General features: G+C 39.0%; 1 protein-coding gene across 1 annotated transcript in view; it reads left to right on the top strand.

Annotated features, from left to right (window-relative positions):
• Nucleotides 1-7,413: 7,413 nt before the first annotated feature.
• The window catches only part of OBI1 (ORC ubiquitin ligase 1), a 50,825-nt gene continuing 35,830 nt past the window's right edge, over nucleotides 7,414-22,408 (top strand). Inside the window, exons 1-4 of the mRNA XM_059902637.1 lie at nucleotides 7,414-7,531; nucleotides 16,875-17,010; nucleotides 19,411-19,502; nucleotides 21,628-21,876. Of these exons, the coding sequence (XP_059758620.1) occupies nucleotides 7,460-7,531; nucleotides 16,875-17,010; nucleotides 19,411-19,502; nucleotides 21,628-21,876 (549 nt within the window). The 5' untranslated portion in view covers nucleotides 7,414-7,459. The remainder of the gene's footprint in view (nucleotides 7,532-16,874; nucleotides 17,011-19,410; nucleotides 19,503-21,627; nucleotides 21,877-22,408) is intronic.

Genomic DNA, 22,408 nt, shown 5'->3' with positions numbered 1-22,408 from the left:
TCACAGAGAACTGTGATTTAATCATTAAATTACGACAACTTCAAAACTGTTTTGTGAATGTGATAGTTCTAAAGGGATCATATAATTTCATGCCTTCTTTGAATGGCAATCAAATTTAGCTACTTGGAAGGAGTCCACTGTCCTTGTGGAGGCCACTTCAAGCTTCTGGAAGTAGGACAGCACTTTCTAAGGGACGGTAATGAAGACAGTGGAAGCAGCTGGTGGGGTAAGAGTGAAAAAAAAAAAAAAAAAGGCGCTTTTATGCTATGATCCCCCAGCTGTTTCTGAGAAAATAGCATCCGTGACCTATTCTGTGATGTGGCTGCACGTTTTCCTCTAAGTTGAATTTACGTGCTGTGTAGCAGAAGAGGCCGTTCCCCTAGCTTACCATGCAGGGATCCTGCCCGTGGACTTGCACTTCTGGACAGATCCTACTATTTAATTTGTATGATAGGGACTTCCCTGGTGGCACAGTGGTTAAGAATCCGCCTGCCAGTGCAGGGGACACAGGTTCGAGCCCTGGTCCAGGAAGATCCCACATGCCACAGAGCAACTAAGCCCGTGCACCACAACTACTGAGCCCACGCTCTAGAGCCCTCGAGCCACAACTACTGAGCCCGCGTGCCACAACTACTGAACCCCAGGCGCCTAGAGCCCGTGCTCTGCAACAAGAGAAGCCACCACAATGAGAAGCCCGTGCATTGCAATGAAGAGTAGCCCTCGCTCGCCACAACTAGAGAAAGCCCGTGCACAACAACGAAGACCCAACGCAGCCAAAAATAAATAAATAAATAAATAAACAATAATAATTTGTATGATGGTTTGAAAACATCATGCTTGGGTAAAAATACACACACACACACACACACACACACACACACACACACGTTCTTTCTAAACCTGAGAACAACAGCTCGAATAAACTAAGATACATTTTAAAATGGTGATATGCATGTAGAGATAGAGAGACATAGAGCTAAAACTGGGATAGACTGCCAATCAGTAAGCCATTATTTGCTGAGACCCACTGTGTTTTGTGCCACACATGGATAATGTAGGATTCCTCATGATCAGGGACCTCCAGTTTAGTTAGGGAGAGATTTTTCCAAAAATGTAGAGCCCAGCAGAGGTGTATATGCCACTGCACATGGTTCAGTTGGGTGCTCTCCCTCTCAACGTCTGCAGGAATTAACTCATTGTATAATTGATGGCTTATTAATATGTTTGCCTTCCTGCATTTAGAATGTAACTTTCACCAGGACAGGGCTGGTCTTGTCTTTCAACTTTTTAACTTTAGCTCTGTAGATGTGAAATAAGAGCTCGGAGAATAAATGCATGAGGTACAAAAACTGGTGGATGTAGATCATAAGTGATCAAGAATTTGAAAGGCAAGGGGATTATGAGGAGGCTGGAGCAGACAGGAGAAGCATCATGAAAGAGATGAAACTTGAGACTTGGTCACAGTGAATGGAGTGAGGAGGAAAAGAAAGAAAAGTCATAGATCAAAGAGTTGAGGATGGTGAAACGATGGGGAAAGGAAGCCATATTTTAAATAACACTTGTAATAAATGATTCAGTTGCTAAAACAATGACTGGGAGTGTTGAGCGTGTAAAGGAGTGTTGATGCTTTACCTAAAAGAGGTAAAGCCACTTGGCAAGACTCCAGCCAGCTGCCGAGGACTCCACGACCAAGTGCAGGATGTCTTTGTGAGAGAGGTACACAGAGGTGGAATGCAATTAATTATAGGGCTTCAGTAAATAGGATGAACAGAGGCCTGGTTTTGAGTTCCCATGGGAGGGTCCCACCTTGGAAGGGCTGCTCACGCCTAAACTAAGGGCAAGAAGAAAAGGATTGTGCTTTGTTGGGCATCTTTTTTTTTTTTAACAGGTTTTTTTTTTTTTAAATATTTTTAAAAGTTTTTTAAAAGTATTTATTAATTTATTTTTCGGCCACACCACTTGGCATGTGGATCTTAGTTCCCCGACCAGGGACCAGGGATCAAACCAGTGAAGCCCCTGTCGGGCATCTTAAAGACAAAGCAGTCAGGATCTCAGAGCTGGGGTTCCTATTCTGCTGCTCTGGCAAATCCTAGCACCTCTCTGTCTTTGTGATTCCTGTTACGATATTCCTGGACGTAATACTTCCTACATTCATTCTCTAGCATTCAACAAACATTGGTGAAGTACCTCTTAGCTTTAGGTGGAACTAAAATATTCTTTAAAAAATTACCTAGTTTAAAACAATCACCCAATTTGCAACATTTTAAAATATTAAAAATTATAACTTGCTGTGTCATAATGCCAGGGGCTAACCAACAATCAGAACATCCATCCGGAAGAGAAATCACTGTCAAAATAGACATTTTATGGTGGAATAGAAGACTTGGGCTCAGTACTTCCATTTATAAAGTGACTCATAAACAGTACAGGGGCTGGCACATCACTGATAATCAATAAAATATTTTTTGAATGAATAAACACAGGCAGGGACATTATCTGATTTACAGCTGTCTACCCAGCTCTTAGACCAGTGACTGGCACATAAAAAAATTTAAAGATTGGTGGAATAATAAATAACTAATTACATTTATTTATTTATTCTGCAATCACTTATATTGTGATTACATAAAAATTTGGTGTGTAGATTCAGTATTAAAACCTCAACTGCTACTCAAGGGGCCAGGATTTGGTTCCAAGCCAATACAGCATAAGTGTAACTTTTCTACTAGAATGTAAGCTCCATGAAATGAACTGTCTGAGTTAGTTTTCCTTAATGTTTTTAATAAAAATACATTAAATGAATAAATGCTAACTTCCAATAGTCTATTCTAGAAAGAAAAACAACAAAAAGATAACAACAAAAAACCACTGTGCAAGAAAAACCCAAGTTCTTCCTTCTGCTGTAGTAAGAAGCATCTTTCATGATGACATCTTGAGACATTTTAGCTCAAAATTCCCAGCCTGTGAGAAGATGGTACCATCCATACAACTGGGCCAGCACCTCTGATTAATTTTTAATCCAACTTTTATGAGTTTTCTCAATGTTAACCACAATCCAATTGGGGGTGTATAAATTTAAAACCAAAAAAAAGAAAAAAAAGACTGTCTTTCAGGAATGAAAAATAAATGTAATCTGAAATCAATATTTATGAAATTGTGATTAATTGACTGATGACCAAATGATTACAAAACGTCTGCCTGAAACATCTACTCAAATTTATTAGCTTTGACCAAAAAAATTAAAAAACAATCTGAACTGGGTCAATGAAAGAATAATGCATTCCTAATCAATTTTTAATAGCACTTAAGATTTTATATTTTTTTAAACTTGCTTTTAAATAATTTATCATAAAAATGAATCCGATTTAAACAAGGAGTAAAAGGTGTTCCATGGCTATTTGATGGTTTTCTTAGCAAAGAAATTCAATTGTAACTGACTTTTTATTACTGAACTACTTTATTAATAATAATACATCTTGCACTTACATGAAGGCATTTAGCCAACAATCTCAAAGAGTCTAAGTGAGATCTAGGATTTAGCTCCAATTCTACCATTATCTGGTGATTTACCTTATCTAGGCCTCAATTTCCTCATTTGCGAAAGGAAAGGCCTGCATAAAACCCCCTAAGATCCTTCCTAGTTCTAAAAGTTTATAATTCTAGGATTTAGGAGGCTTTAGCCCATCCCAGGTGCTGTATGTATCTGATCAAACTCCTCAGGTCACAGAACTCCTCATGGGGCTACGAAGAAGCTGAGAAAGAAATTTAGCAGAAAGTCAACGAGCCATGTAATCTTTGTTTTCCTATTAAAGTAATGGCAGCATTATTTAATGATTTGGGCCAAATAATGTCTGTTTAGAATATGATTTGTCAAGATGCCATGTCTTATTAAAATTAAAGCAAATGTGAATTAAAGCATTGCTTTGGTTATCTATTGCTGTGGGACAATTCACCCCAAAGCTTAGTGACTCAAAACAACAATAAATATTAATTATCTCTGATAGTTTTTGTAGGTAGGAATTCAGAAGTGACTAAGCTGGAAAATTCTAGCTTGGGTTCTTTCAGAAGGTTGCAGTCAAGATGTTCACTGGGGCTGTAGTCATCTGAAGGTGTGAATGGGGCCAGAGGATCCATTTCCAAGGTGGCTTAGTCACATGACTGGCAAGTTTGCGTTGGCTGTTGGCAAAAGGCTTCCGATCTTCCCCAAGTAGGCATTTCCACAATGCTGTCTGAGTGCTATTTGAGGCACTTCCACAGGGCAAGCAATCCAAGAGAGCAAAGCAGAAGCTACAGTGACTTTTATGACCTAGCCTTGGCAGTCATACATGTCACTTCTACCATACTCTATTGGTCATACAGGGACAGCTTCATGGGCATGTAGCTGTGTAGTCACACAGGGCCCTACATTCAGAAGAGTCCTGCACTTGGTTTAAAGCTTTGATGTTGCCATGGTGATATTCTTAATCATTTTATCTTTGGACTTTCGAAAGTGAAGTCAGTAGGAACCATGGAGTACACAGGTGAGCAGAGAAGACACTTGCAGTGTGTGTGTTCACTGCTATTCCTTGCCACCCCTTTGCATATAGTGTTAGCAATGCACAGAATTCTGGTGGGAATTCAGTGAAACTCAAAGCAAGGACAACGTCAGCGTATTTTGGAAGCCTCCAGCTTCCAGAGTGTTGGGAGAATGTGCATGTATTAAGAAGTGAAATAAAGAGTTAATTTTGTGCATCACCAAAAAAGAGAAATGCCCTTCATAGGGCAGAGGGAAGAGAGAGTTCCTGGCCTTAAAGCATTTGAATTATTTAAAGCAAAGCCTGGGAATTGGCCTGGAATCAATCTGGACCTAGAGAGAGTCCTAGTCAGTCTGTATTGCTAACGATATTACTCAGGGGTGTGTGTGTGTGTGTGTGTGTGTACTTATTCACAAAGCATTAGTGAGCAGAGCAGGTATGTTATGGTATGATCCTATTTGTGCTTATGCACACAATAATATATGAATGGAAATGTTTGTAAGGATATGCTCCAGAATGTTGATAGTGATTACCAGTCAGGATCGAGAGGTGAGGCATAAGCCTAGAGGAACTTTTGCTTATTATTTTATATATTTATAAATGGCTTAATTTTCAAGATGACTCTTACTATTGATATTTTTATAATTGGCAAAAGGCAATACAGTCTTCCATTTTGAAATGAAAAACAAGTAAACACAATGTGTAAAGCAGCCTGGGTCTGTAATAAAGGTAGTTTGTGGCTAAAGAAAATATTACGGTCTGTGGACTAGTCACTCAGTACCAGATACTAGATAAATCAAATACAATCCCGGGCCTCAAGAAACAGTCTGTTGTAGGGGCAAACACATAAACAATCAACTATAATAGAATGTTATCAGCCTAGTGCAGAAAGAGCTATATGGACAGAGCGCTAGAACAGCACTGAGAAGCTGTGACAATGATAGCAAACGAGGGATGTTCGAAATAGTCTAGATTTAAACATTCTACTTAAAATGTTGGTTATGATTTTTTAAATATATTTTTGTGACTGAGTATTAACACCAATCATCAGGATGATTAACAAGAAATGAACTTTCCCTAGTAGCTTTGGAAGTCTTTTTTTAAAAAAACTGTCTTCAACATGTCTTCCTATTGCACTGTCTCCAGGGATTGGTGTGAGAGGCAGAACAGTTTCAGTCCTACATCCCCCTCAGAGGGTGGGAATGACAGGTCCTAAAATACCACATTAGGTATAAAAAAGGTGAGAACAAGGTGAGAACAGGGAAGAACACAGTAAGATGGGGAAAAGACAAACCTTGAACGACAGTGGGTAATGACTTGGAGCTTTCGCATTCTGAAGCCTGAGATCTACACCCAGGAAGATGAAAGATGCATTTAGCAAAACATGTGAAGCCGAGACCCCATTTAATATGACTCCAAACAGCCAGGAAATAGCCAAACCAGATGACTTTTAGGCCAGTCATTCAGAAAAAAAGTGGCCATTAAACAGACAATCAATATGACTATTTTGCCCAGATCTCCTATCCCAAGCACGTGATGGTCTCCAATTCCTAGGAAATTAAGTTACTGAGCTGTTTGGAAGAATTCTCACTATCACCTGTGAGCCGATTTTGAACTGGAATTGGGCTACTTCAAGCGAATTACTAGCTGCTCCAATCTCATAATTGTCTGTTCCTTTTGTAGACGTGATAGTAAACATACATTGACCTCATTCAATACACACACACACACACACACACACACACACACACACTTTACCAATGAGGAAGCTAAGAAGCAGAGAGGTTAAACAAATAGTCTGAAGCCAGTAGAGCCAGGAATTTGTTCAGGCAGGGATTTCTACCCTGCAGCCCAGGTCCAGACCCCTTTCTTTTAACCATGAGGCTGCTTCTTGTAATTATAATGCTCTCTCCCACAAAAAAGATTAGTAGAAGTAGTTGCACTGGTTTTGTTTCTAAATCTCCCTACTCACAGATTGTATTTGTTTGCATAAATTGATCACATTGGCTCTTCCTCACTTAAAGTAAATTACAGTTAAATTCCAAATCCGTTATACTCAAAGATTCATTTAGGAACTTTCAGAGTTTATCTTTTTTATTGGTAGGAAGTGCTAACTTATAACATCACACATTCTTCTTCAGAGTTCAGCAGCACAGTGGTACATTTCATATCCAACCAGGCGCCTGAAATGAAGGCTTTAAACGCCTGTGCGAGTGCTGTCGGGGAGTGTGGATGGTTCACGCTCTTTGCAGCTTTCTCACATGTGGGTGTAAATCAGAGTCAACGGCTCCGATCCTTAAGTCTCTTTCAGATAGAAATCACAGAAGGACCAACAGTGAAAGCGTGTCTTCACGGAAGGCTGCTATTAACGTACGCAAAACGTCTCTGAAACAAACAAGGAGACAATCACTGTCGTTTTTAAGTGACATTACATCATTTAAGAATGTAAAAAGACCTGAGCGCGGCAGAAAGTTGCTTGGAAAAGTTAAAATGTAGAGATAACGTCTTTCTTCTTCCCGTTTTGACTGCACCGTGTTTTCTGTGTCAGGTTTAATCTTTAGGCGGAAAACTCTTCCCTCCTCCCCACCCTCCAGGAAAGATCCTGGGATTTTAAATCGCCTTTCTGCATCTTCCTCTCCTCTCTCCACCATTACTCTTTCATTTAAACTTTCAAGATCCTCGATGCCCGTAGTAAACCTCCTTCCTTCCCATTCTCAGGAATCCTGTAGCTCCCGAATCGGGGAGAGTCTTTTTCAAATTGAAAAGCAAGGAAAGAAGGAAGGGAACAGCTCCGGCGGCCGCGCGTTGGGAAAGCGCATTTTCGTTGCCTCGACCGGCGCGGCGTGGCCCTGATGGGCCACCGTAGCCGGCCTCGCGCGGCCTCAGTCGCGGCGAGGAGTCGCGGTCGGCGGGACTTCCGTGTTGGCGGGATTCTGAACGCTGCCATGGCTCAGACCGTGCAGAACGTTACATTGTCGCTAACTCTGCCCATCACGTGCCACATCTGCTTGGGGAAGGTAAGGGGTGATTCCGGGCACGGCTACGAATCGGGGTCGGGTGTGCAGTGGCCCGCCAGAGCCGAGGCCGGTGTCTGTGTGTGGCGGGGACGCGGCGCGAGGCGCCGGGCTGGGTGAGGACGCCGACCCGCGTTCTCCTGAGCCTGGGGAGGCCACGTCCCGGGCGACGGAGGGAGCGCGCTGCGATTCGTGGGGTCATCTCTGTGCCTTTCGGAGGAAGATGACAGCGGTCTGGGGTGTGGAGGGAGGGCGGCCTCACCCGGGCGACTCCGGCGTCGAAGGAGGCCTGGTTAGAAACGAATCCCAGCAATTTACGCCCCTGTGCATCCCCATCAAAGCCTGAAAGCACGTTTCCTGGGAGCCTCGCTACGGTTCCTTCGTCCTCTGCACAAATTAGAGTGTTTTGTTCTTGGGCCTCCAGTGCTGGTTGGAGAGTCTTTTCCATTTCCAAGATCATTTCCTTTACTTAACCCGGCGTTGAGAGTGGCCTTTGCTCTGGGTTCAGACTTTGAAGAGTAAATAGTACGTGCCGCTGAATGACGTTTAGAATGAGAGATACGGTCTTTAATTCCAAGAACGGATCAGTCACGAGGTAGAATACCGTCTTTTTGTGATGCAAGAGGTGCCTAAGGTGTTTGTGAAACCAGGTGGAGAAAGTAGTTCAGAATCAGAAACGGAGTTTTGAAGGTTCTAATGCATTTGTCTCCTCTTTCATTTCCGTTTGTGCCTCCCGTTCGGTTTAAAAGAACATTTTGTTTTACTACGTAGGTTCAGAAGGGAGACTTTATTTTCTCACGCTGAATTGTTTTTACGTTTGTGGTGTGTTTGTGCGTGTGTGTGTGTTTACCCCCCCCCCCCCCCCCCGCGAAACTGTAGCCACAGGCTTAGGATTGAGAAATGCAATTAAGAGCAAACATTTGAGTGCCAGCCAATATGGTCATCTGATCATCTGCTTTAAGTCTATGTGAATTTCCTGAGTTCAAGAAGTAGTAGGAAGTCAGGCTTGCAAGAAACTGATAACTCTTGATATCCATCAGAATGAAATGCCAAGGAAATAGCAGATGTGCTGTGAGAGGATATAGATGGCTTGATCCATTCTGACTGGCGAGATCACGGTTGGCCAGTGGAGGGTGGTTATTTGAGCTGGCACTTGCTACCTCTGTCTGCATACATAGCTGAGAGGAGGGGAAGGTGTTTCAATTTGCTACAGTCTACATTTGGCTCCTGACTTGAAGTTCCCACAAGTTAAGTTCTGACTGAATTTACTCCCAACAGTAGCCTGGTAAAGGGCTGATAAAATATCCTTCGGAAATAATTTTCACTTGGTTGTAGTTGTACACATTATATCTAGTTTCCATTAGTTCTTAGAAACTAATGTTGAAAATGTGTTTTGCCTGGTTGATTTTGCCTACCTATGCTTCCTGTGTTTAACAAAACTGATAGCTAATAGAATATAGTGCTTTGCAGATTACAGAATGCTTTTGTATACATTTAATTATTTCATTTACCGCTCTCACCAGTGCTGTGAGATAGATAGGGCTGGTTTCCCCATTTTTCAAATAAGAAAACTAAGGCTTAGAGTCTCCAGCGTTTGAACTTCTGTTACCATTTGTGTCTTCAGTTAAGTTACTTCCTAAAAACTCACTAGAACTCATGCATAACAGCAGACACTTTTGGTGTCTTTTTTCTGCCATGTACTAGTTAACTGTATTCTAGAATTAAATGTGATTAATTAATTAAAGGTTAATGATTTGTAAATAGGCATTTGTTTATGTCTACTACATAGAGGCAGAAAGGCGTAGTGGTTGAGGGCCCTGAGTACTGTGTTCAGACTAAGTTCTAATCCAGGTCTTCCACTTACTAGTTATACGACCTTATACACATTACTTAACCTCCCTCAGAGCAGTTTCCTTATCTGTACAATGGGAATGATAATGGTATTAACATTCATCCTTGCCTTTTGGGGAGGATTAAATGAAGTAATTCATATCCAGTGCTTAGCATGAAGTTTGGCACTTAATAAATGTTAACCTTTACTATGGGTACTGAGTCAGACCCTCAAAATGAGGAAGCCAGCCTTTCCCAGTAAATGTTCTTCCCAGTTGCTTCATGAGACCAGTACACTCACTCGATGAAGATTTACATTCCCAACAGAGTGGGACCTGTTTGTCCAGGAAATTGCCACAGTACGTCCAGAGGTTTTAGCTGGTTCCCTATCCCTGTTGCCTTTTGTATAGTTAAAGCAAATCTGATCTGCTTGTGCTACTCACCCTCCCGCACACAGCTGTACTTGTGGGGTACTGGAGATGGCATGGCCTGGAGTAGCAGCGCGTTCCTAATGTTACCTCCATCTCCCCGACACATAGCATGTCTGGCCACCTCTGAGATCTGCCTAAGGTCCTTCCCGACTAGCCCTCTTCTGTATAATCATCCTTTTGCTGCCCTCACCATTTGTACCATATAGAATTAGCAGTCTTCCTTTTTGATTTTTCCACAGAATTAGGGGCCATTATTCCTGGAGGTTTACTGTAAAAAAAAAAAAAAATTTGCATATTACTTAAGATAGGGGTGGGAGAGACCTTAAATCTGAAGAGATAAGGTAGATGCTGATTGGAATGGGGGTGGAGGTGGGGAAGAATGCGGGGGGAGCAGTAGTGGGGATAGTCCAAGTATGTAAGTGGTTAATGCTCTGTCTTTTGAATACAAATGTGCTTAAAATTGAAAAGTTTAAACATTTTGCATTTCCTACCTCTGACTCTACCTCAGTCTTAAAGGTGGATTCTCTCTGCCCAATAATGTTTAGCAACCTTGCCAATATTGTAAGTAAGAGCTCTATGTGGCCTGAAGAAGTTGGGTACATCCTGTGGGACAATTTATATATAACATTTTCTTGCCTATTCCTCTTTAATTTTTTCCCATGCCTTGGGCTAATAGGCCAGCAGGCCAAAGTACAGAGATGATCTAGCCCAGGATATCTGTTCAGTGACATTTGGTACTGCCAGAATGCTACAGACCAGTTTATCTCTAGATAATTCCAGGCTTTTATCTCTTCAGTTAGGATTCAAGCTATGAAACGAAACTGTTGCAGGTAATACTTTTATTGACCGAGTCAGCATCTTGCCATGAGTGACAGCCAAATGTGGCCCACAGTTAGTTTTATCAAAGGACAAAGGTGGTTCTCAAGAGAAGTGCCAAGCAGCTAGGCTTCTAATGCTGTTTAACATTAATATATCATATCCAATTATTCCTCACTTGAGTATGAATCCAGTTTGGGGCACCACACTTTAAGATAAATATAAATAAACTAGAGTACTTGAAATCATTTGGAAAGGAATTGAAATTGAGGTTGGAATATAGATGGAATGGAATAGTGCTGGAGTGAATGAACATGATAGTGAATCATTAAATAAAGTATTTTCATTTGGAAGGGAATCAAGCTTTGGGTAGCTCCACGATATTAAGATTTGTACTTAATATAATGCAAGCTTTCTGGCTGAAATAATCAGAAATGAAATTAGCTTTCTTAGGATGTGGAGTGTCCGTCTCTTGAAATGTCCAGTAATAGCATGGACTGTTTCCCACTAGGAGCACTGTGGAAAAGAACCCTTCTTTCAGGGAGGACTTCTTGCTTTGCTTTCCACCCATATAGTTGAGTTAAAATGTTGCAAAGGTAGGGCTAGAGACAAAGCCTTAGCAACTTAGCATCCTAACTCTAGGTTGACTAAATTCATTAATCAGTGTTCTTTAGGGGCTGTTGATTGGCCAGCAAGCCATCCACCTCAGTACATTGAGCCCATGTTTGAGTCCTGATTGTCTCTGTTCCCAAGAGTGGATTTAATAGCCAGCCTTGTACATAATTGTCACAAGTAATTTGCTTTGAAAAAAAAGTCATATGGAGTATATAAGTTTTGCATTTTCTCTTTTCTAGATTAAAATAAGCTTGAAGAATGCAGACACTTTCAGAAAAGTATAACAATGTTGTGTCTTAACATGGAGTATAATAAAAATTAACTCAAAAAAGTGTTGATATATCCTAATAATTTTCAAGGTTGGCATATAATAGCTGACATATTTACTTCACAAATAAGATTCCAGTTTATCCTTAAGGCGTTCTAGGTAGGGATAAAGGTGGGAGAGGGGAAATGTATTATCTCTCTTTTTATGTAGATAGAAGTGGGGACCCAGACCAATAGGCATTAATTATAATAACTTAGTTCTTGGGATCACACAGTTTTAAAGTTCTAGGTCGTAAATTCTGGCCCAGAGCCAAAGATTTTTTGAAACATAGCAAGAGCAATCCAGGAATTTTATTTTTAAAAGTTTCCAAATTTCTAAGGTTGAGTAGGCGGGCCCCTACTACCTCATCATTTCTACCTCAGCTTTGTTTTTCAGTCTTTCTAGGTCTCCACTAGTGAAACCCATAAAATTTTGACATAGGTGCCAGAAGGATATTCTTCGGAGAAGAAGGATTAGCTCTAGTCTCTTGTAAAGGCGACAAGAGCAGAGAAGTTGATTTTAAGTGAAATTGCCAGGCCAATTGGTAAAGTTTATCTACTGCCTTTTCCCTCCAGCCACCTCCATCAGTTCAGTACCTCTTCTCTGCAGTCCCTACTGATCCTGGTGTCTTGATCCTTTCAGGCATGTGTCCTCTATTTCTTACTCCCAGATTATTATTTACTAAACCTGCTCTAAGGAAGAAAGAACTATTTCTTAGTTGAGAGATCATTCAATTTGCACGTGTAATGGTGGTTGAATGCTGACTCTGCCACTTAGAACCTGTATCATTATTTCCTTGAGTCTCAGTTTCTACAGCTGAAAATGAATTTGATACTATCAACCCCATTAGGTTGTTAGGGAAATTCATGTGAGTATCCCAGCCCAGTGGTTCTCAGTGGGATGGGAGTACATTTTGTTCCACAGAGACATTTAGCAATGTCTATTTCTGATTGTCTTCGGGGGGTGCTACTCACATCTAGTGGATAGAGGCCGGGATGCTGCTAGCTAAACATCCTACAATATACAGGACAGCCTCCCACAACGAAAACTTCTTGTTCCAAAATGTCAGTAGTGTCAAAGTTGACAGACCCTGCCCTAAACCAATGTATAACTCCTATTAGCTAAGTCTAGAATGGATATTAATGGACGACACCTTTAGGCATGACTCCTCCCAGGTACGTTTGCTTTTTGTGAAGGGGGTTTTGGTGGTAAAGTCTCTTAAAACGGAAACATCTTCAGATAAAAGAAACTACATAGTAGAATTATATATTATAGGGTTAATGTTTTTTGTACCTAGGACTGCTTCCTCAGGCCCATTCCAGTGAGAAGAGCCCACCTTTCCTACCTTGCTTTTTCTTCTCTTCCTCCTCCTCACCAGCCTCATGGGGCATTACCCTAGGATATCACTTCAACATGCTTACTCCAGATGAGTTTGGAATTGTACATGCCACTTAGCTTTGCCATTGTCTTCTTGCATTTTTATTTTGTAAGATGCTTACTGTGACATTGCCACAGATCTCATTTGAGAGTAAATTGGATATAAAGTCTAATAACATAGGCAAATTATGACTATTTCTGTATCTTGAGAAGATCTTATTAAAGAAAATTATTTGTGTATGTGTTTTGGTGTTGTATATAGCAGGATCTGGGCGGAGGAGATGGGTGGACAGGAATTGAAGGAGGGCTAGATTCTTTGTATTTTGCTTCTGTAGGTTATGGTCAAATAAATAACAAGTAATTTGTTTTAGTAGTTCTTTCTCCTTTATAGGTTTCTGTTCTCCTAAGTAAATTTAAACCATTGTCTAGAAATCATCATCTGATAAGTACTGGTCCAAAGAAATGAATTAGTCAACCGTTTCAAAATCCAACACAATGACAGTGATAATGCCAGGTATTGAACAGTGAAAATGATTCTCCTTTGGGTGACATTGCCAATGGCTGTTAGCAGACAGAGCCAAGTAGTCTGCCTGTGGTTGTTCTTCTGTATCATTTTGGCAGATTAAATGGAAAGGTTAAACTCACTTTTTCAAAATTTGGCAGTGGCCATTGACCTTTTGCTTCTTGAGATGCTTTTAGCAGCATTATCTCAGCCTTTCGTTTTAATACATCAAAATTCACTTCTCTTAATCTTAGAGTATACATTGTATAAGTTGTTGTAGGTGGACATAAAGATGAACAAGACAGTGCCCCTGCCCCCAGGGAGCCTGAAATCTAATAGGGAAGGCAGGATGTAAACAATTTTCCAAGTCCAGTGAACATTAAATCAATGCATAAGAAGTGCCCTTATAAGAATCAGACAAAGATCCAGTTAATTCTAAAAAGGATTAGTGAAGGCCTTACAGAAGAGGTAACCTTTGATTTCCATCTTAAAAGATGGGAAGGATTTTATTTTGATTGGGGAAGTTGGGAGGCCAGCAGAACATATTAAGCTAAAAAATGAGAGCCCAGTGAACAAGGAGACTCTATTCTTATTCTTTTTAATGAACATTAGGTATATCTGTGTGGTTGAAGTATAGGTTTTGTCAAGTATTGAAATAGCAGATCAAAGATATGGCTATTTAAGAACCAGATTACGTTGTTCTTTGGATGCTGTACTTAAAAGTATGAGCAGGGAAAAAAACGTTGTTTTGCAGGAGAGCAGTGAAAGCTGCTGCCCCATATTTTAGATGGCTAGCTCTGGCATCAGTGTGAAAGGTGGACGGTAGTGAACATGTGGAAGCAAGGAAGCTTGGGAGGAGGTCATTGCAACAGACTGGGTTAAGAGAATGAGAACCTGAACTCACTGAGGTGAAGATGGAAAAGAACATTTAGAGGTAGGTTTGCCACATTTTGACTATTTTGGGATATACTTTTTTTTCCACGTTATAACATCTCTGAAATCTGGTTCTATTTTACAAGCGGTAGCATCTTGCAGTTGTAATTGGCAGCATTTTTCATTCTTTCTTTTTTCTTAGTGGTACATAAAATATGGATATATCTTAAAATCTCTGGCTTCTTAGACTGATATATGATACCAGCATTTGATGATTGATTGGATGGTGAGGATAAGTAAAAAGGGTGAGTCAGAGACAGCTCTGAGTATTCTAGCCCGAGTGGTGAGGTGGTGGTGCCAGTAACCTAGACAAGAAGTGCAGGAGAGGGAGTGAACGTGTGGAGGCCAGGTTTGGCTTTGAACATATTATGGTTGGGGCAGCTTTAAGATGCCTACATGGAGTTGGCTCCTGGGCACGTGGATATAGTCCTTTTCTCCTTTCCCCTCCCCTCCCCTCCCCAGGGTTTGCTATGTGGAAGTCTCTGTGCTTACATCTTTGTATTATTAAATCTTAAGCAACATCTGAATGAAAAGTTTACTAGGTTAAACCATAGTTTTCAGAAGAGGAAACAGATGCCACTGTAACTAAAGGGTTAACCCAAGGTCAAACAGTTCAATAAGTAGCAGAGCTGAAGTCGGCCCCAGGTTTGTCTCTAGAAGTCTAAGCTCTGCCACTTACTAAGGTCCAGTTACAGAGGATTCTCAGGAACTGTTACCATAGAAAAGATGTTAACACTATGTGATACATGAGATTGAGAGAGAAAATAGAACTTTGTCAGGTAAGGTGTCCCAGGACAAAACATTAGGGAAAGCAGCTGTACCACCTCCTGTACTTTGACTGTGAGCATCTGCTCCTCTTCTCATCACACCTACTCTTCCAATATTACTTCAGCCTTTTCAAGATCCATTGGTTGACTCTGTGACTCTATCAGTTGGTTGCCATTCACGTACTCAACAGTGTTTGGCAATCCAGCTCTGTACATAACCCTAGTAAATTTACTTTCTTACCTTTCAAAACAACTGCTTTATTCTCCTATTTTCTCAAGTCGATATTCCCCCCTTCTTCTCACTTGCAGCTGGTAACCTCACCTCATATTTAATCACAAAGAATAAGCAGTTGGAACATGAGTTCCCTCATCTTTCCATCAACAGATCTTCCATCCACTTTGTATTTGTTCTTGTACCCTTGGTTTTCCCTTTTGTTAAAATGGAAGACAGATCCTCACTCCATATAAGCCAAAATCTGCCCCCTTGTGCTATGGATCTCATTCCCCTCTTGACTTCTTAGGGACTTTGCTATCTATGGCTCTAATCCCTCCCCCTCTTCCTCCATCATTAATTAATATCCCCTTTTTACTGTGTCATTCCTGTTATCATTTCTTATGATGGCCATATTTTTATGCTCTCTTCTTTACAGCAAAATGTGAAAGAATTGCCTATTCCCTCTGGCAAGTTCCCCAATAAATTGAATTTTAGGTACTGTCCTAATAGCAATTACTTCATTCAACAAGCCTTTATTGAGTACCTACTGTGTACTAGGCTGTCTTCTAGGTACCAGGGATTCAGAAATGAATGAAACAAAAGAAGTTCTTGCTCTTATGGAGTTTCCAGTCTAAAAGGGGAGATAAATATAAATTTACAATAAATATGTAAACAAATAAGTAGAAAACTAAAACAGCTTCTTTTCCATTTTCCCTCTGATAAAACAGCTACACACAGTCAGAACACCTACGTCGTTAACCCTGAGCAGGCTACCTAATATCCTCACACCTTGGTTTCCTTATTAGTAAAGTATATTTACTGTTTATCTCACAGGGTTATTGAGAGAGAGAGAGAATGCATGGAAAACCCATTGTAAAATATAAGACAATATAAATGTAAAGTATTGTTATTTGTATTTGATTACACTGAGTCAAAGATTTGTGTATTTGGTGTATTTCAGTATTTCTGTCAGCATTGTTTGCTATTTAGATTGTAAACCACATGAGTGTATGTCATGTCTTTTAGGATTGTTGTAGCTTTCATGCCTCTGGTTTTGGGGACTTTCTAGTAAGAATCAGTGCTAAATTGTTGATTGCTATTGCTCTGTAATATAGTGGAATGACTTGAGGGAAGGATTTCAAGTATTGAATGTCATATGAGTGGTTGGACTAAATAATCTTTAAAGAACCTTCTAATTCTGACATTTTGTGATCCGAAAATAGAATAGTTGAAGGAAAATTGCCCCAGCCTTAGTGGAACAAAGTGCATTTTCTTTTTGGCAATAAGTGTGGTTTGGAACAAAATAAAACCATTTCATGATGTGTTCAAAGTTTCAGTCTCTATGACCAGATATCTAAGCTAGTATCTGTATTATACATGTGTAAGAAACAATGTGGTAGCACAAGCAGCGTTTTTACGAATCCTAGATATTCTACTTCCTCTTAAAGCACCTACTGCTGTACTCTAGAGAAGAGATTTGCTCTAAGCTAAAACTATTGAGATTCTCGTTATGACTGTTGCCCTGTACTAAAAGTAATGTTTCTTTTTTCAAAGGTACGCCAGCCTGTCATATGCATCAACAACCATGTATTTTGTTCAGTTTGTATCGATTTGTGGTTGAAGAATAATAGCCAATGTCCAGCCTGCAGAGTCCCCATCACTCCTGAAAATCCTTGCAAAGAGATTATTGGTAAGGGTCTATTTTATAAACACATAGAAATAGATTTGAAACAATCTTAAATAGTGTCTATTTGGAGGAAGACTGAAATAGACAATTTTCAGTGATGTTAGTTTGCCAACATCCTACTGGATGGATTGGTCATTTGGCATAATCTGTAAGTGGAGCAACTGAGGAGCACAGAGCAATATGAGAAGTCTCAGAGCCTCCTGGAACTTTCATTCTGGTAGATGCTGTGCATGTGGACCAAAATATTAATGGTTTAAAGCAGCAGATGCTAACAGCCAAAAACAAACGAACAGAAAGGTCCACAGAGTTTAAACAAGGAAGTTCAGCTAGGAACCTTGAGAAGGGATCCATGACGCAGGTGGCCTTTAAGATGGAGATTTAAGGATGGATAAGTTTTCAATTGGTAAAGGTTAGGGAGGGCCTTTCATGCAGAGGGAATAGCATGCACTACAGTTTAGAAGTAGGAAAGTAAGGCATGTTTTTGGAAATGATCAGTAGTCTAGTTTGGGTCTGACTATTGAAATAAGACTGAAAATGTAAATTGAGACTTTATTTTTATTTTTTTTAACATCTTTATTGGCGTATAATTGCTTTACAATGGTGTGTCAATTTCTGCTTTATAACAAAGTGAATCAGTTATACATATACATATGTCCCCATATCTCTTCCCTCTTGCATCTCCCTCCCTCCCACCCTCCCTATCCCACCCCTCTAGATGGTCACAAAGCACCGAGCTGATCTCCTTGTGCTTTGCGGCTGCTTCCCACTAGCTATCTGTTTTACGTTTGGTAGTGTATCAGTGCAGAGCAGCTTGAGTGACAGACTAAATCGGGGAACTGCTGTGTGGGTGAGAAGGGCGAGGTGGGCATGATGGTCTGAGCAAGGAGATGGCACAATCCAAAATGTGTGTAAGGAGTATCACTCAGGGGATGGTATGCAGGTTGGGCTCTAGGGGAGAAACGGGACGTGAGTACGTCAGGTTGGACGCTCTTGCCCAGGTGAAGGAGAATGTGAGTCTGGATTAAGGGATTAAAAAAGAACATTCAGTGCTACAGTAGTGTAGGTTAGAGGGGGGATAAAACTTGAACTAGAAGATTCTTGAAAAATAAAACATTTAAAGAGCTTTTTTAGTGTTATTTCTCTTGGATTGTTAAAATTAAATGATTTTTATTTGGTTTTGCTTTAGGAAAAATTGAAAGTGAATTCATGATAGCATGAATCATAGAAAAAAACCTTTCAGAAAACTTAAGAAGTCATCGTAATAGTCCCAAGTTAGGCAAAATGGACTTAACTAAAATTTTTATAATGGAAAGGAAGGTATATATGCTAGAACAACAACCAGTGGAACTTTGGAATTAAGCGATCTGAAAGGGGAATCAGAGGTGGCTCCAAGGTTTCCTTCTTGAGTACCTGGATGAAGTCTGCTAGAGGAATATTTCTCTGCTGTGCTGGAAACTGTAGTGTTAACCTTAGCCTCTACTTTTTTACCTGCACTGACCTTTACCAGGAGTCAGGTCTTTCCTTGCGGAATATGAGTTTTGTTGATTAAAATAATTTGAATGTTTTTTCCCCAGCTTCTTTTCACATCCCTTCTCCCTCCTTTATTCATTCACATCTAAGTGATATTTCATAAATTTTCTCAAGTAAAATGGGTCATCCATCCTGCCATTTGGATAGAACATCCTGAAAAAGAATATCTGTAAATGCCTTTGCTATCATGATGCTAAGAAGTACAAAGAAGGTAACCACAGCATAAGTGGAGAGCTCTCAGGAAGAAAACATTTTGAATGTGTTTGTGTGAGTTATTATGGGCAGACAATTAGTGCTGTGATTTATAATCCATCGTAACTGGGTTGTTAGAATCAGTGAAAAGACACATTAATATTTTCAGTTGTGTAACCACATATGTTTGAATGAATACATTGGTTATAATAATATATATCATAATATATGTATCATATATGTGATATATACAGATAATATGTATTTGATAATTATATCATGTACAGATAATATTGATAATATATTATTTATACAACTTACTGGTTAGCTGTAAATATAATCATTGATTTTATCATTTAACAGTTGTCTGCTACTCAAAATTTGCAGTCGTCCAAATGTGATCATTAATAAAATATAGCCTTTGCCTTCATTGAGTTTAATATAATAAGATACATAGGTAAGTAAACACAACATGATATTTTTTGAAGGTGTTTCTTATGGTGTTATTTATCTTTTCTCAGGATTAAAGTACAGAAGAGGCCTAGATGGCAGCCCACGTGGTTATAAGGAAAAGGGTAGAAATTAAGCTAGAGAACTATATAGAACAATAAGAAAAGAGTTCATTTTAATTGTCATTCTACCCAAATCAGAATGAAAAGTTAGCGCTTTTTTTCCCTATAGGAGGAACAAGTGAAAGTGAACCTATACTAAGCCATACAGTCAGGAAGCACCTTCGGAAAACTAGACTTGAATTACTCCACAAAGAATATGAGGTAAATAATAATTAAAATGTTAAATGATGACAGCACTGAATTCAAGGTAAAACTGAGCTATCAGTCCCTGGACTTCTTAGAGTAAGCATCTAATGAAATCTTAGTTTAAATGCCAGTTTAAAAATATCTTATTTGATAAATTCTTTTTCTTTTTCCCTTTCCTATTTCAAATAGAGGAAAGGAACAGACAGAAACATTTCCTTTTTTTCTTTCTTTTAATTTTAAATTTGTCCTCAACAGAAACATTGTTTTGTAAGTTACTCCCTCAAGGGGTGGGAGATCAAGGAAACTCCCTTGTAAAAGTCAGTCTTCCAGCCGCCATGAGGCACTGTGAATGGTCTGGCAAACAGGAACTAGAACCATCATTCTGTTTTTGTTTCTACCTATAAATTCACTGCTAATTATAAGTCTGATCAGTTCTGGTGAAGAAAATATACTTATGTCAGCTGCCAGCAAAGAGATTTTTGGTGTGAGATATGCTATTTCCTAATTCTTTTTTTTTTTTCCCCATGTAAAACAGTGGTTTTTTTTTTTTTTAATAAAAATTGTGTATATTTAAGGCGTATAACATGTTTTGATATACATATACCTGGTGAAGTGATTACATCAATCAAGCTAATTAACATAGCTGTCTCCTCACATAGTTACTTTGTGTGTGGGGTGAGAGTACCTGAAATCTACTCTCTTTGCAGATTTCCAGTATACAGTACAGTATTATTAACTGTAGTCATCATGTTATACAGTAAATCTCTAGACTATTTCTATCCTGTATAACTGCAACTTAGCACCCCTTGAACCAGCTCCCTATTTCCCCACCTCTCCATTTCCTCCACCTTGCACGCTTGGTAACCACTGTTTAACTCTGCTTCTATGTGTTTGACTCTTTTAGATTCCACATATATGTGAGATCATGCAGTGGTTTTCTTCCTGTGAAGGTGATTTGACATGGTGATGGAATTTTTTCTAAATTAGCTTCATGTTAATGGAATACATATACTTTTGAATAAACATTAAGCCCAGTTGTCATTTTATATCGACTAAATGAGGGATATTATTGCGCTCTTCCTTCGACACAAAATATCTTTAAGTTATACTATGTAAATGGAAACTACTTCAGCTGCTTCAAAAATTTTTTGAAATAAAGTGGGACATAAATAAATGACTGAATAAATGTTCATTCATATATGTTTTCCTGTTTATATTTGTTTATTCATTAACATATTAATTCAAACAAGTAAAGCGATTTTCTTATTTTATAATGCCATTTAACTTGAAATGTATTGTAATGTAAAATAGTAAATAGCACTATCTGTGTTAGCTCTGAAACGTATTCTTATTTACTTAATATTTATCACACTTAGATACTAATCAAATTAATCCTTTAGAAGATCACGGCATATTGAAGTTTATTTTCTAACAACAGAATTTCTGACAATCTTAGTTTAAGATGAAATATCCATTATAGATGAATAAATTGTATCACAGAAAAGAGTTCTAGCCCCAAATGTTTAGTTACTGGATTTAAGGTAGCAAGCAGTTCCACATGGGGAAAACTAATACTTGAAATAGTCTTAGCAGTAATTAAAGATCCAGAATGTAGAAGAGTTAAAAATTAACTACAGGTACTATTCTGAAGTGGAAAGTGAAAGGACATGGTATATGGTTTTACTCCTACTTCAAATATAGAAGCAAAAATATAGACATCAAACAAAACTATAAATCTTGATCAAAACTGTATTTTTAAATTCCCCTCAGTAAAGCAATTAAACATGCCTCAGAATTTTCTTCTGAGGAATCTACTTCCTTGTTGAATTCATGTGCCTTTTCGTGTTTTCTGGATATCTAAAATAGAATCAAAGATTCGACGTTTAAATTTTTTTAAATCACAAACTATCATTGAATTAAAATAAAAGCAATGGAAATGCCTATTTTTATCAGAGTCAATGTACATTTTGAGAATTTCAACTATATGTGACTTTCTGTCTGCAAAGCTATTCTGACTCATAAAGAATCTATGTATCTACAGAATTTTGAGTATAAAATTTAAAAGCACATTGGCCTCACTGTAGCATATGTATGTGTTTAGTGTCTCTGTCTACCTGATGGCTATGCAATGGTTTTTCAGGATGAAATAGATTGTCTACAGAAAGAGGTAGAAGAGCTTAAGAGTAAAAATCTCAGCTTGGAGTCACAGATCAAGACTATTCTGGATCCTTTAACCTTGATGCAGGGCAACCAAAATGAAGACAAACATCCAGTTGCAGATAATCCAAGTAAAATTGACCCAGAAACTGTAGCAGAGTGGAAGAAAAAACTTAGAACAGCTAATGAAATCTATGAAAAAGTGAAAGATGATGTGGAAAAGTTGAAGGAGGTAAGTTGTGGTTGTTTTTAAAATTCTGCAGTATTTTAAGTACCTTCAAAAGTATAAGTCACCATATTATTTTGAGTCATCATTAGATGATTTGGGGGGAAAGGACAGAAATCCCTGGATGAGCATTTATAAGGAATTGGAAAACTTTTTCTCCTTAAATGTTATTAGCTGCCAAGAAATATCAGGTGGTTCCATTTGTGACTATAATTAGAGACTCTGTAGTGCCTCTATATGAGTTTGCATCTTCTTGTGGAAGAGTGACATCAATTTAAAGGATGTATTTCTATTCCTCTCGTTGTGGTTTGGCTGAATTTTGGTTTTTAAGCTTATGTTAGTGACTGCCCTGTACGCGTAAAGACAAACACCTGTCCATTTCCCTACCTATAGAATGACAGGTTTAGACCATATCTTTTCTAGCACTACCATTCTCTGATTTTTTAAATATTGTAAATAGTTAAAGATTTAATGACTAATTCCAAGAGAGCTGAGAGTAGCTGCTTTAGACTACTCCATGCAAAAGAATATTTGCCTT

Source organism: Balaenoptera ricei, chromosome 18 (assembly GCF_028023285.1).
Source record: "Balaenoptera ricei isolate mBalRic1 chromosome 18, mBalRic1.hap2, whole genome shotgun sequence".
In the NCBI taxonomy this organism is placed as follows: Eukaryota; Metazoa; Chordata; class Mammalia; order Artiodactyla; family Balaenopteridae; genus Balaenoptera; species Balaenoptera ricei.
This window is presented reverse-complemented; position numbering and strand designations above follow the sequence as displayed.